At 41.5% G+C, this 15631-nt stretch overlaps 1 protein-coding gene across 1 annotated transcript; it reads right to left on the bottom strand.

The window, feature by feature from the left end:
- Nucleotides 1–3738: 3738 nt before the first annotated feature.
- Nucleotides 3739–15564, bottom strand: FBXO7 (F-box protein 7; the record flags this gene model as incomplete). Its single annotated transcript, XM_079540616.1, has 9 exons — nucleotides 3739–4137; nucleotides 4349–4386; nucleotides 5035–5211; nucleotides 8350–8442; nucleotides 9538–9621; nucleotides 10465–10606; nucleotides 11908–12135; nucleotides 13556–13853; nucleotides 15443–15564. The coding sequence occupies 9 exons, from the start codon at nucleotides 15562–15564 to the stop codon at nucleotides 3739–3741; spliced, it is 1581 nt and encodes a 526-aa protein (XP_079396742.1).
- Nucleotides 15565–15631: the final 67 nt, after the last annotated feature.

Genomic DNA, 15631 nt, shown 5'->3' with positions numbered 1-15631 from the left:
TTACAATGCAGCATCATAAACACATGTCATTGTCTGAGAAAGAAAACAGACCCTGCTGTTTTGCAATCTCCAGGAGCAATAAAAGAGTGACAAATGACTTCGAGCACTGTTCCACTGGCAAGAACAATAGCAGATTAACAAGCACCACTATATGGACAAGAGGTAATACAACTCTGGTGGAAGAGGATTTCCTTCGCTAACACTTCCCTCAGCATGGCTTATGTCTTGCCCTACTAAGCAGTCACCAGAAATGTAGCAGTTTACTGCCACAATCCTCAACTGTTCTAACCCACAGATCTTTGTATATCTCTTACCAATACATCCTACACACACATACACACACACACACACTCACACCAAAAAGAAAAGAAAAAAAGGTAACTACTACTGGTAAGGCATGGCCCCTTCAATTGACTCCAGATAATCACAACAGTTGGATCATTTGTGGATGCTGCACTTAAAACACAGCAGGACTGTCCTCCAACTGAATACTGCAACAGGACAGCACTGCTCACCTGAGAGCCAGCAGTGACTCAGATCTCTTCATCTGCCTTCAGCTCCCAGCTGGCACCTTTCAAGGGACAAGCAGACAGAACAGGCTCTCCCCTTGATCCAGCCTCCAAAAATGCATAACAGCAACAGGCACTACCAGCTTATCTTTCCTATCCCTATAGTTGCTGAAAAGCATTTTCTGTTCTGTTCACAAAAGTGCTTTAAAGAACATACTGAGCTGACATCCTGAATTACAGAGATGAAACTCTGTACCATATACTATAAATGTTCCAACAGTACAACTAGGGCACTCTCACACTAGATGTTGTGGATAGCAGCAGATTCACCACCTTTGATGTCGGGCTATTCTAAAATCCCTACAGTCTAACAAAGCAATAGACAGAGGTAATAAAAGGTGTATATTCTTGTTATGAATGGTGCACTAAGGTATACCTAAGCATTATTTAGGTACCCAAATGCAGCAGCTAAAGTAAAAGGAAATTGAGAAGGCAATAGAAAAGTTGTAAATGGAAGTTACGTATAAATCACAGTGTAGACATGGCCCACAGCATGCCTCGGGGTCTTACTGCTGTGAAAACTGAACACCTGGTCAGAGCATGCTTTCATTTTCTTCACATGGAAACCAGGAAACATGAATAGATGCGTGCGTTTGGAATCAGCCCAAGATGGAGCTGGGACACAACTAAGACACCCACCCGTACTCACCACCTGGAAAATGAATTTACATCCTGCTGTTTAGACACAGACTGAAAAAACATCATGTCTTTCTTGTAATATCTAGGTGTGGTATTTCAAGAGGAATGTAACTCATGTTCTCATGCAATTAAACATCTTGTATAAAGCTAAGGCTTAGAGTAACAGTTCTGCTCCGATGACTGCAGCTGTACTTTCTTTCACTTATCACAGATGGGTTTGTAAAACCTTATACCTTGCATATGACTAGGTCATTTAATATGGTCCTTTGAAGTTCCATGAATAAGGTAAAGCAAATTAAAAAAAGAAAGGAGTAACAGTTCCCAATTTCCAAGCGACTGCAGTGCATGCAAATGAACAGTACAGGTAAGGAATGGTGGCCACCCTCAAGCATTTCACCTTTGTCTCTCTTCTGCAGAGTTTGCAAACAGCAATGACACCTACACCTGCCTTAGAGCTGATGAATAACCAAGTGGCTGGTTTTCAAGTATTTCCTTTGTTCTGTCATGTCATTTTATACTGGTCCTGAGATATTCACATTGTATTTCATGTGCTGTTTTATGAATTAAGGAAATGCCTCTGTAGGAAACTCAACAGTTTGGGATAAGGCAAATTCCTTTATCTTTAGCTCACAATGCCTTCACTACGGTGCAAACGAACAAAGGGAAGGAACACCTTTCAGGTCACTCATTGGCGTACCTGTAATGATGCCTGATTTATTCTCAAACAAATGTCCCAGTGACAAAATCCAGGATAAATAGTATCTATTAAATGTGTATGACCTTGCCCGAGTATTATGTATGCATTTCTGGAGGACAGACCACAAGGGCAAAATGGTGCAAGACACACAGTGTAGACTTCCATTTTCCTTTAAAGAATCACTGTTAGCTCCACAGTGCCTGACTACAGACTTAAATGAAAATTCCACTGGAACAAGGCAATTCAAGCACTTCAGAAAATATTAAAGCTAATCTTGATATTGAAGGGGAACCACTGCCCTCAGGCTCTACTGATAATTATGTGGGATCAATAATGGCAGGACTTGCATTGCTTTGCTGTTGCTTTGAAGTAGGAAAAGAGAGAGAAAAAAGAAACACAACATTTGAGAGAAAAAAGAAGAAAAAAAAGCATTATTTTACTCCCACAGAGTTAACAGGAGAACCTCCTGACCCAACTGAAGTCAGCTGATTCGTGAAACAAAAGATGAATCACTGAAATGTCACCTGAAAAAGCACAAAAGTATTACTGATGAAACAGCTTGTATTTAATAGGAAATGTAATTCATTGCCATTGTTTGAATTCCAAAAGGATTGCAGAAAGCAATATCAGCCGTCACAACAGTCATCGGTACCATTTACATTTTCAGAAACACTGACATAAGCCATCTTAAAAAGAAGGAAAATAAGAAATGAAAAGTTCTAACAAAGTTTAGTTATTCCAGTCTTCCTTTAATTGAGCTTCAGTATCAAACTGCAGATCTCATCAGGAAAACTGTAACAGGGATGTTGTTAGTTGTTCATTAGTTGACAAGACAACACTTGAAAGCTCTTAACATGCTACAGCATGTTTTCTTCTGTCGAGATAACTTTTGACACTGCTCTAATGAAATTAAATGGAATTCACTGAAGTAAGAATTCGTTGTTCCTCCTGCTGTGATCCCACTTCCACTGCAGCTGGGTCGACCTGTTTAATTCCTCAGTTAGGCAGGCAGAAAAAACTCATTTTTGCATCGATTTTAGTTCACGCACAGTAAATGCGGCCATGTACTACAGCTACTTATTTGTAAAGTCAACCTGTTCAAACAAGGAAAAAGACAAAAGTTTTGCTGCTGGCTCTTTGTAAAATTGCTCTGCTTCTGTTCAGACTTTCGAGTTGCACTGTAGCATGGGTTTCACTCAGCTATTTGCAAAATGAACTGATTTGCGTTCTAATATTTCCACTTAAAACAAAAAATCCCTTCCCTGTATTCTTTGTGTATTAAGTAACAACATAAAAATGCTTTTTACCTAACAAAAAAAGGAAAATGCAATCTCTGAAAAAATCTATGGAAATACACCTACCACAGCAGTGGTAGTACCCTATTCTATCTGGGATGTGGTAGATTTTTTGTTAAGAAAAATTATTAGCCAGGTAGATTTGAAACAAACTATTTTTTTCCTGGCAAATTAATAAAACTCTTCAAATAAGACAGAAAAAGATAGGATTTGTATTTAAAGTGCTCTTTATCTGATGCAGCAAATACTTAGTATCCTTCTAGTCTCTAAGTAGCACAGGTGATTAAAGAGGAGAGGTGGGAGGGGAACAACGTGTATTGTAAGTCATAGCCCATCTTGAAAGAGACCTTAGTGCCTGGTACAGCACTACTATCAGAACACTAACAAACCCTAACTCTGGGATCAAAACATTACCATGCAAACAAGTTCTTGCCACAATCTGAAGAGAAGGCAGATGTTAGTGCCTGGGTTTTACAACGTCCTGCAGTTAGAAAGCAAGCTCAGGAACTAGAAAATCCACTGAGGGAGAAAACAGCAATCAAATGAATGCACGGCGAACGTCCGTGGGGCGGCCCCGGCTGGGTCTAGGTGGAAACCTGTCATTGGGACCGGCTCGTCCTGGAAGCGTAGGGTTTGCTTCAGGCAAGGAACCAATGGGGTCAAAATGTGGTCTGAATGGAGGAAACTGGCCTGGTGCTTCCCCTGGGCCAGGAATGAGTGAATTAATTGGGTCTCCAATATACAGAAGCGTTGGTCTCTCACTATATTCTCCAATGATCATGGGGGGATAGATTGGGTTTGATGGGAATGGGTTGGGAGGAAAGGGACTAGGATAAAATGGGTTGGGATGAAAGGGAATTGGATGAGGTGTAGGGGGCAGAAACATGTGCCTCCATCTCAAGGCCTCCTTCTTCTGCTTCAACTTTTTCTTGTATAGCTGCAGACAGAAACAAAAGTATTTTAAGGTTCAGTGTCTCTTACTGATGTTCATTTTTTCCTACTCCAACCAAACTCAACTTATGTTTACAGAACACCACTTTTAAACTAAAACTTAACTCAAAACTACAGCCTCCCAAAGTCTCTGTTTTAGCCCTGAAATTTTCCCATGTAGACTAATCTCAGTGAAATTATACAGAGAAGCCACCTACTTCTTTCCAGTCAGTGTCACGAGGCCTTGCAATGGGATCTACAAGAGAAGCAGAAAATCAAAATGAGCAACCTTTTTTAAGTAGCACTCATGCCAAGGATTTGTGGGAACATGCAGAAGGAGATGAAAAAACATCTCTGGTCAATACATCTTCCATAAGGATAGCGTGTTTTTAAAAAATAAAGCTGTAGGACCATTCAGTATGTAATCTATTCATATTCCACATAAAATACCATCTCCAAAGCTTGTAGAGAATCCCAGGAATATTATTCCCATCTTTGATTTGTAACAGCATTTCTCTTTACCACCTTATTTCTTCAGTCTCTTGTGAGGAATTCTAGCAGGAATATCCCTTCTCTCCACTCTCAAATAGCTGCAATAGCAAGTACATCTAAGTAGCAAGAGCAACAGATGAAAACAACAGAAGTTTGTACCACATGATGGGCAGAACTACATGGTCCATGAGAAATGGCTCAGACAACTTTTACTATTTTTCACGACAAAAAACAGAATACCCACCTGAATTACATCTAGTCCACTGGTACTGGTTAGTATCACTAATGACTATTTGATGGCAGTATTTAAAAATCAAGAGTGGCTACCTGAGGAACCTCTAATCAAAATGTAGGACCTAATTACCCCTGCTCACATGAGAATGAAATTGAAGGAAACGTGTATCACCATTACCTCTGAAATCTCGCAGATACATAAACCTCCACAGAAGCTGATCATTTGAGGCTGCATAAAGATCACGGCAAACAGCAGACAGAGAGATGAGTGAACGGACATCCAGAAGTCTAAAAATCCGAAGCTTCAGCTCAAGAGGGAGGACCACTAACCCAAAAACATCTGGCAAGTTCAGAGCTACAAAGTGGAGGAAATAGAAGAATTACTTAAATGGTGCAAAGCTGGTGACCCTGAAGAAAAGAAGGACATCATAACCTTTCCCTTAAATCATTCCCCTTTGATGCCTCAGTTAAACAATTTTTCTCCAAGAGCACCGTGACGTGACTTCTTAGAAAACCCATCTCTTCCCCCCTGCAGTACATTTATGGAGCTCTTGAAATAGGCCAAATGGCATTTTATACTGAACACCACTGACAGCTGTAAACCCAAGAAACATGCCGCATGCCTAACTATGTTTACAGGCTACACAGAACAAAGGCTAAAGGAAAAAGGTCTGCCCGATTACAAGAGTCCATAAAAAAGATATTAAATACACAGCACATGTTTCACATCAAACCTGCCCGCACTCAAGTCTAGAAGGAATTCCACTGTGTCTTCAGAATACTAAGCTACTCTTTTATGGCAGTATCTATACACAAAAAGCCTGATTTCCTACTGCTTCACAAACACCAGCTAGGATTACTTCTTCCCATTCCTTCCAAGCCCTCGATAACCAGTTAGTAAGAAGACTGTTTTTGGGGTCAGACTTCCAAATAAGAGGTCTGCTCCAAAATTAGTGCCTCCATTATTTTATTTTCCATATTACATATTATTTCTATATACATACATTATTCCATAAAATATTTATCCATATTTTACTATGTTGGCCAAAGACGTTAAGAGGCAGATATCGGTAAGGCGGTAAAGCATGAGTGTACAACCTTCAGGCTTGTGTAGACCACACTGAATAAAGAGGAATTGTCTTGGGGCACGTATCAAATATATAATATAGTTAATGTATATAAGTAACAAAAAAAAAAAATTAATTAAAAAAAAGCAACAAAACATAAAACTAGTGGGATATTTGATGTTGTTTCAGTGAAACTAATGCATCAGTCCAAATCAACGGAATTGGTTGCAATTCTTAACAAGTTCTCATGGTGCTCATCAGAGATTTCTGATTAAATTTTATCCTTCCTGTAATGTATTGCCAAAAAGGGATGACAGGAATAAGGCGTGACTGTGAAGCAGAGGTATTCTTCTCTGCTGAGATAGGTCTTAGGAAAGTCTAGTAAAGAGACACAATCAATATCTGATTGCAATTTTATACATTCCACATGAAAATTCACAAGTAATGTATTTATGTCAACTGAAAACAGAAAAATGGCAAATATGAAAAAAAAATTGATTTTCTTTTTTTGCAATCTTCTCAAATTCCTTTATCAAAATAGAAAACTGCAAATATTTCACTGTTCACAGGACAGTTTAGCCAATGTATCAAAATGCTTAAAATTATTCACCATAACTTCAGTTAGCATTGCACTGTGGCTCCCCTGTGTCTTGAATTCAGTGTCGACTGCACAGCGATGCTTGGCTGCCGCTCAGCCATGAGTGCATGCCCAGGGCTGGGCTGGGCTGCACTGCATAGCAGGGAAGAGCCTGCCATGATGGTGTGGGGTAGGGGGTGGCTGCAGGATGAGCTCTGCCAGGCTGCATGCAGCCTGTGGGCTGGACCGCCTGCAGTTCTACTGTTGAACTTTCTGTTGAACCAGTTCTACTGGTTGAGCTTTCCCACCAATATTCCCTTACATTTTGTTGCTGTGCGGCTGATGGAGCGGTCTGACAAAATGGCGTCTGAAATGGAAGTTTGTATAAAGCAAAGGGTGTGTGTAACTGAATTCTTCCATGCAGAAAAAAATTGCACCCACTGACATTTATCAGCATTTGCTGAACATTTATGGAGACGAAATAGTATATGTGAGTACAGTGAGGCGGCAACTGTGATGTGAAAGGCAAGCCATGTTCTGGATGGCCACACACAGCTGTCACACAATGAAACGAAGAGTGTCTTTGTCAGCTCACCATGCAAATCAGTGGGTTACACCCAGGGAACAATGTACAGAGCTGAGTGTCAGCTTCAAGGAGTTAGAAAAGATGGTGGCAACACTGGAATATTGAGAAGTTTGTGTCAGACAGGCCCTGCCAAGGCTCATATAGGAACCAGAAAATGGAATGTATACAAGTCTGTCAGGTCCCATTGCATCAGTACCAGGCTGACAGTGACAGCTTCCTGTTCCATTATCAATCATGAGATGTGGTGTCACCACTATGAGCCAGAGTCAAAACAGCAGTTCATAGAGCAGCGATACGTGAATTTCACATCAATAAAAAAGTTCAAGATGCAGCCCTCAATGGGCAAAGCGAGGAAAGGGATGATCCTCCTGGATTTCCTGGGACGTGCACAAACCATCAACGCTGACCACACATCACAACAGTAACTAAGCTGAAGGCTCCAACTTGCAGAGTCAGGACAGCAAAGACAACCTTTTGCATCATGGTAATGTCAGGCCCCGTGCCAGTTTAAACACAGTGGAGTACACTGCCTATCTTGGCTGCACTGTCCTGCCTCACCCATCGTACAGTTTGGATTTGGTGCCTTCTGATTTTCATCTGTTTGGACCAATGAAAGGTAGACTGCATGGGCAACGTTCTTCCTAGCGATGTTGCTGTCACAGCAGCTGTGAAACAGTGGGTTTCCTCCACTGGTGCAGGTTTTTGACAGCATAGCATGCAGGCTCTTGGTCATAGCTAGGGAAAATGCATAGCTAATGGCAGTTACTATTTGAAAAACAGTGTTTTGTAGCTAAGAATTTCCTCTATCAAAGAGTGTTATAGAGCTCTTCACGTCTGCTGCAGTTTACATGGAAATAAATAGGAGACATTACTTTCAGGGTGACCTACGTATAACAGTTTCACAAAGAAATGGACCAAAATACAAAACCACTCCCACAAAGTGTCTGTGGCATGTTGTTCTCATCACCAAGTATGGAAAACAGCCATTCCATCTCAGTATCCTAAGTGAGAGTAGAAAGAGGTGTTTTGTTTGTTTTTTTTTTTATCTTGAGCAATCAAATATTACAGATGGGAAATTATCATTATATTAACTTATTTTAAAATACAAAGATTCATTTCTTTAGAATGTCCATTTTTTTCTTACTCTCCACATACCCACCACTGAGCAGCTGCCTGAATTGTTTCTAACACTTCTACGTCAAGACTTTGCACAGACTCCCTCCCTTTCTTCCATTCACAAAAATTAAGTACCATCTCTCTCACCTTGTCGGGCAGCAGCCAGAAGAGAATAAACCAGCTGGTCTTTAAAGAGACGAGATAATTTCTGAAGGTCTTTGTAAACACCCGCAACCTTTTCTATCAAATCAGAGAGATAAAAAGCTTAATTTCAAGAGGTTATAATGCAATGATTATGCAAGAGCAGAAAAACCATGGCTTTCTTATCAACAGAATGGTGATCTGCCTGCCATCTTGATGGGCCCAGGTTTGCAACGAGTGTGTAACAACCATGGAATCGCAATTTATTGAGAAACTACAGCCTACATCCGTGGTAAGGCTAGGCTACCCCGTGGCCTTGAAAAGCACCATTAAGAGAAATACATGAGTTCTCCAGAAACCAACTGGCTCTCAAGCTGTCAGAGCTTGTTTCAAAGCCCAGGTGGCACACACCTATGCTATACATGTCTGCAACATTCATTTTTTTGACAAGAATGCTTTTCCATCCTGTTATCCTAAGAAAGAAGAGCTAGAAGGCTCTACCATTATCCTGGACATGTCAGTGCTCAGTTATTCCTCTACAGCCTTTTGACTAGCCTCATACATCAGTGACTGGAGATCTGATAGACACAGTGTAGGACACTAAGTCATCCTCAACTGGCAACAAAGAGGTTCATTCATACATCGTAAAACAAAAGGCTAGTCAGGCCTCTGCTCACAAAGGATCCACATCCATCTGTCCTTCTCCTCCCCCACCTTAGTACTCCTCTAATTTTGGCTTTCTGGAGAGAGCTGTGTGGTTGGCACCTGTTTTATAACACAAATAACAGTTACAGTGTCGCAGTAAGAAGGTAGGTATCACCAGCCTCTAAAGTCCTGACCAGCAGGGAAAAAAAAGAGGGTCTAATCCAGCACTGCTGCCTCAGAAATTTAGATTTACATTTAGGACTTCATAAATAACAGGCACTAGGGACAAAGCATGACTCAATCTTTGCAAAATCCTTTCTTTATTCAGTTAATCAAAGAAATTCAAATTATTTTAGCAGCAAAATACAAGTAAATGACTATACTCTGAATTCCTTTTACTATAAAGCAATAGCCCATCTAAAGAGTGATCACATTTTTATTATGTCTTGCTAATTTTTGCCCACTTAGTCCTCCACTTACTATCCTTACTTATTACATCACTTACCAACTTCCCAGTTTACTATTATCAGTATTATAGCTCATGCATACCTGGTTCCTGAAAGCAAACAAAGGATGCTGGCAGCAGCTGTATTCTCTTCACACCTTTAATCTCTCTGTTGATTTTTAATGTTGCTGCAAACATCAAAAGAAAAAAAAAAAAAAAAAAAAAGAGGTATTTCAAAATTGAAAACATACTGAGAGACAGCCAAGACCACTTCATTACTGCTTTACTCTCAGAGGTGCTTTACTTTTCTCCCTTACCAGCTCCTGTCAAGGAAAATACCAATGACAGCTAGCAGTTAGATAAATAGAAATTTCAGAAGATCAGAACAGAACTTCTAATTGAAAAGAATAACCAAAGATATTGGTGACAAATATTGTCTTCAACAATTCTATTACATGGAAAGAGATCTAATAGAGCTAGGAGTGGTACATAATGAGCCATTGTAATAAACCAGTCATTGAAGACATATCAATTCAGATATTATAAATTCTAGGAAGAACTTCAACAGCTTAAACCACGTATGGTTTTTGAGACCACAGTGAGAATGGTCATGTGTCTCAGTAAGGACAGAAAAGAACACACCTTAGAACTAAGGAATATGGTAGTCTAGAAATGGTTTAAGTCTTGCAAAGAGTATGAGACTAAATAAAATGGATGAAATCTATCTCTTTTTAGTATTTATTAATGTATACCACAGTTCCAATGAAATGAGATAAAACCCGTATTTTTACAACACTGTAATAAAAATGCTAACTGAATTCCCCAAACATTATTCCATTCTCATTAGAGAGAAAGAAGTTTATACTGAGGCAAGAAATGTCAACAATTTTCCGCATCAGGAAGTGGCATCTCTTGCACCTCATCAATCTGGATAATGACGTGATTCCAAAGAAGTTTATGTAAGTCTTCTCTTGCTAAGCAATGCTGATATTTAGCAACCTATATCCAGAATAAAAACTTTAGCAATTTACCATTAATAACAACAAGATCTCCCAAAGGCACACAAGTCAAACCAGCAGAACCCTCTTCGCAAAGGGGATGCGTGTACTGTAGCTTGTAAACACCATTCCCTCTCCACTTCTCTGGCATAGACACTGCCTTGGCTTCTGTCCCCTGAAAATACACAGATAATACTGTCATATCTTCAGATGGAAAAAGAGGACTTTTTAGCAGTTTGAAAATGCCACAACTGTGTTTGCAATTCAGATCTTCAGTTTAGTCCCAATCTGCATTACGATACAGACTATAACTGCGTGAGTATGTACTTTTTTCCCCCAAACCTAACAGCAAATCTAAGGACAAGTTTAGCAATTTCTGTTTTGTGCCACTTTCTGGCAAAGTTATTCAGCATGTAGACTTATACTCACTGTGTAAGTCTGCACTTCACTCTACCATTCATTCCAACATTCTGATAACTCCTGAATGTATGTTAATTTTCTGCATTTAAAACATCTTATTGCACCTTTTCTGCCATCTCTGACTGGTCATAGCTTGAAAACAATTTGAAAATCTCAGTGGATTAACAATTTTTCTTTCAATTTCAGTATGAAAATACTCAGACAGAGTCCCACAGAAAGAGATACACATAACCACAAGGATGAGCAGGGTCTCTCTTTCTTCTTAAACTTGCACAAAAATTATCTTCCAAGTCCACAAATTGAAATAAACTTTGCTCCCTATGGCAAATGTGTTCACTGGACAGTACCACAGCCTATTGTTAACAAATTAATTAAACTGATATTTGTCAAACAGACCTAATTCCATGTGCTTTTAGCACCACAAGGGAAAACAAGACACTACCTTCTCTGGTAACAAGTATTTTATGTTCAGTCACATAACAGTAAACATGTAATGCAAGCTGCATGAAAACCTAAAGGGAAAAGATGATCTCACTGTACAGAGACAAAACCACAGGTGCTTAAGTATGAAGTCTATTAAGTCTAGATACCTCTAGACATCAGTGAAACCAAAGGCTAACTGAACCCTGCTGAAGATGATCCAAGTTAGATGACAATAGTTAGGTAGACCTAGGCCTTGTTAGCCACCATTTTAACTGTAGCCTATTGAGATTATACTCGTGTTGAGGACAGCACTATAATGAAGTGCTACAATCCAAGCACATCTACACAAGCTTAACAGTAAAAAGCAGAAATGGGAGGTTATCAGCTGAGTTCCAGTTGAGGACTGTGAGGAACATGGAGGGAGGCCTCTTTTACACCTAAAAGCTGCTCTAGTGTTTAGCGTTAAGCCATACTTGCCAGTCAGAGACGCTGATACTTCAGCCAACTGGGCAGCTGACTGTATACAAACAGCCTGATGCACATCTCTAGAGGCACCTTGCATTACAGGTTCTTATAATATTCTACAGTTCTCTCCCGCTGACCGAGACATTTCCTTTTTGGTTGTGCACATACCTGAGGTACATAGCCTGTCTCCATCATGAGAAGATGTACTAGGACAATCAAGGCATCAGTGGCACTGGTACACTCAGCAGAAAGGTAGAGCACCTCTAAGGAATGCGGAATCTCTCCGTCAGCAGCCTCACTGCACAGCATAGGTTCGGAAGGATAGGAACCGGCACCTTCATCCAGATCAGCATCTTCTGGGACTAATCCAGAAGGAAATTCTAGGCTGGATCCTGCCTTCAAGAGATCACAAAAGATACATGCAGAAAATTATAGTATCAGTATTACTGGTCTGTCTGGCAGTCTTCGTGGGCACCAGGTCTACACTACAGATCTCCCATGTAACTTTTACAGTCTCAATTCATCTCCATTTCCTAGCATCCCACCTGGAGACTGGGATTATATACACAGCCTCTGTATTTTTTCAATATTTATAATGCAAGTCTTTAATAAAAAAAGGTCTGTCATTTTCTTGCCAATTGATAATAACTTATTAAACATTCATCGGAATTCTTGCAACGCTTACAGGAACAATTACTGTGGTACTTCAGCATGTATAGCAAGAAACCAACATCATGAACTCAGACTGCTCACAAATACAATAGGCTTAAGTAGCTATAAGAATCATTAACAGAATGCATCTGCTGACATTTCAGAAAGATTGTGGCTTTACTGTTGTTTCCTTTCTTGCGCTGGCTTGCATGCCCACAGCACCAATGTACTAGGGACACTTTACTCCTGGAAGAATATATGGGACAATGGTCCAACTATATTCTTCTTCACTACTCAGAATTTTTTGGATCCTAAATCTTAATTCCTATACTTTGAAACAATGCTTTATACATATGTTTAGCAATATTTCTCATAAAAAGGTTGTAGTAAGTGATATTATTATTATTTTTTTTTTTTTACAACTAATCCAAAATCAAAGAACAAATAAGCAGATTCTCAAGCTCCTGTCTAGGAAGGGACAAAATCATATAATGAGATAGGCACCAAGCAGCATGGCACCTAGGGTCTCTTCTAGAAAGACTACTTTCACCACGGGACTCAGCATTGGGCAGATGCAGTTATCTGTTTAACTATTGTACCTACAGGCACAAACAAAGCACTGAATAATATGCAAAAGACATGCCTATTAACTGGAAATAGGTGTGTGGGTTCATACAACAGTACACTTCTGAAGCACTGGCAGGAGCCACCTGTAACTTCATGCACGGGATAGACAGATCTATCATTCCAAGCAGACCACCTGAATCATAGATAACTGTTGTAACCACGAGAAAGGAATCACCCACTCAACTTGTGAGTGGTATTTCAGTATTTGCTGCATTTCTGTGGTACCTGAAGTAATTTTTTTCAAGGAAGCACTGAGGCAGCTAATACTCATAACTTCCTTAAACAAAGTGCATGTTCCAGCAAAAGACATGCAATTCTGTAAAAATATAAAACCCAAAACATCTCAGGATACCTGTCGGAACTGGGACATAATTAGCACATGATGAACACAGACTTCCATCCAAATAACTGGCAAATATCAGACAATCATAAGGAGGCAAATATTCTGAAGAGATTCTTTGTAATGCAGTGCATCACCTGATGTAAGATACCTCATTTTTTGTCTTGTGTCATACAAGCCCATTGTCAATGTGCTTACCCTACTGTCACTCTTCTGAGCTTCCACTTGAGATTTCTGGTCGTCAGACTGTTCATTCTGCCTTTCTTCTTTTGGACTGTCAGCTTGACTTTTGGGAGTGAAGGTGGATGTCTCACGACCATTCTGAAGTGAGGGAGGACTTGAAGATGAGGCAGGAGGTAGGCTGGATTTGGCGTCTGTTTCTTCTAGTAATAAACATATCAAATCACCAGGAACAATCCCATATGAAGCTAAAGTCTTCTCATCTTCTGTAAGAGCATCCTTGCCATTCAATGTTATTGAAAACTCTGTATCACAACTGCAAAATGACAGAATAAGGAAACACGGTTAGCTGCATTTGAATAGCTGTACACAGAGGTATAGTTAGAAAAACATACTGTGATCTACAAATTCTATTCCTTTAGGTTTTAATCCATCAGTAAGGTTCAACAAGGGCAAGCATAGCGTCCTACACCTGGGGAGGAATGTCCGCATGTATCAGTACAGGTGAGGGGCTGACCTCCTGGAAAGGAGCTCTGTGGAGAAGGACCTGGGTGTCCTGGTGGGCAACAGGCTGGCCATGAGCCAGCAGTGTGCCCTTGTGGCCCAGAAGGCCACTGGCATTGCAAAGAGCGTGGCCAGCAAGTCAAAGGAGGTAATCCTCTCCTCTGCTCTGCTGAGGCCACATCTGGAGTGCTGTGTTCTGGGCAGCCCAGTTCAAGAAAGTCAGGAAATTTCTAAGAGGGGCCAGCAAAGTGCCAATGAGACAATGAAGGGCATGGAGCATCTCCCATATCAGGAAAGGCTGAGAGCCTTGGGACCACTCCGTTTGGAGAAGTCTTGATGGCAGAATCTTATTAATGCTGGTAAGAATCTAATGAGTAAGAGTCAAGTGGATGGGGTCAGGCTCTTTTCAGTGGTGCCCTGCATCAGAACAACAGACACAAACTGGAATGTGGGAAATTCCACAAGAACTTGAGGAAAAACTTCCTTACTATGAGAGTGACAGAGCAGTGGAACAAGTTGTTCAGAGGGGTTGTGGAGTCTCCTTCCCTGGAGATACTCAAAAACCACCCAATTGCTTTCCTGTGTAAGCTACTGTAAGGAACCTGCTTTAGCAGGGCACTGGATTAGATGACCTCCAGAAGTCCCTGCCAAACCATGTAATTCTGTAATACTCAGCAATACATAATATAGCAAGAGTGAGGAAATAACTAAAGTTTGAAGATTTTCCCCTGTTTCTCTCCACGTACACTTTAATGGAAGCTGCTTGGTAAGTATCACAATTGCCCATAAAAGCATTACAAGGGAAAGCAAAGGGTCACTGAACCTGAGCCTTTCAGCTGCCTCAGGAATGGGCCACTTCTGGAGATGTTTATCAGCTGAGGCAACAGGTTTGACCGTGGAGACTGCCATGAGTTCCTCACACCTGAAACCTTCTGTGCTGTCTGAACGCAGAGACTGTCCCCTTCTGTACTATGTGAAATAGACACCCTGCCGGACACTCTGTGAGACGAAGGCCACACAGCAGGGCTCAATCAGCTCCAACAGAGTCACAACCCATATTCCAGAGGCTAGCACTCCCCACAGTACGCCCTCCTTCCTCACTCTGCTGCTGACAACCGTACAGCAAAACTCTTCGGAAGTTTTTATTAAGTTTCTCCTCACAACCGTTCGGACCGCGCTCCTATACGAGGGTAGACGCCTCGCCAAGCCCGGGGCCAGGCCCCGAGCAACTCCCACACCCCTACGGACCCCTCCCCGCAGGGGGCAGCAGCGCCACATCCCGAGCAGGAGTGAGGAGGAAGAGAGAAATGGGCCGGGCCGCCCCGACCCCACCCAGCATGGTACGGCCCCGCTCTCCGGCCGCCCCCCCGCCGCCGCGGGATGGTTCGCTCCGCGCACTACCTGTAGCCCCAGGCGGGTAGCAGGGCCCGGCGGAGCTGCGCGCGCAGCTCCCCCAGCGTTGGCTCCGCCCCCTCCAGCTCCAGCGGCGCCGTTCGCTTCTGCAGCCGCACGCGAAGCTTCATGGCTGGCGGGGCCGACGGGGCCGAGCGCCCGCCCGCTTGACGCTCCGTGCGGGCCCCCACCGGCTAA

The sequence above is a fragment of the Tetrao urogallus genome (assembly GCF_951394365.1).
Source record: "Tetrao urogallus genome assembly, chromosome: 1".
Classification (NCBI taxonomy): domain Eukaryota; kingdom Metazoa; phylum Chordata; class Aves; order Galliformes; family Phasianidae; genus Tetrao; species Tetrao urogallus.
The sequence above is the reverse complement of the archived record's forward strand: the minus strand, read 5'-3'. Positions and strand labels throughout refer to the sequence as shown.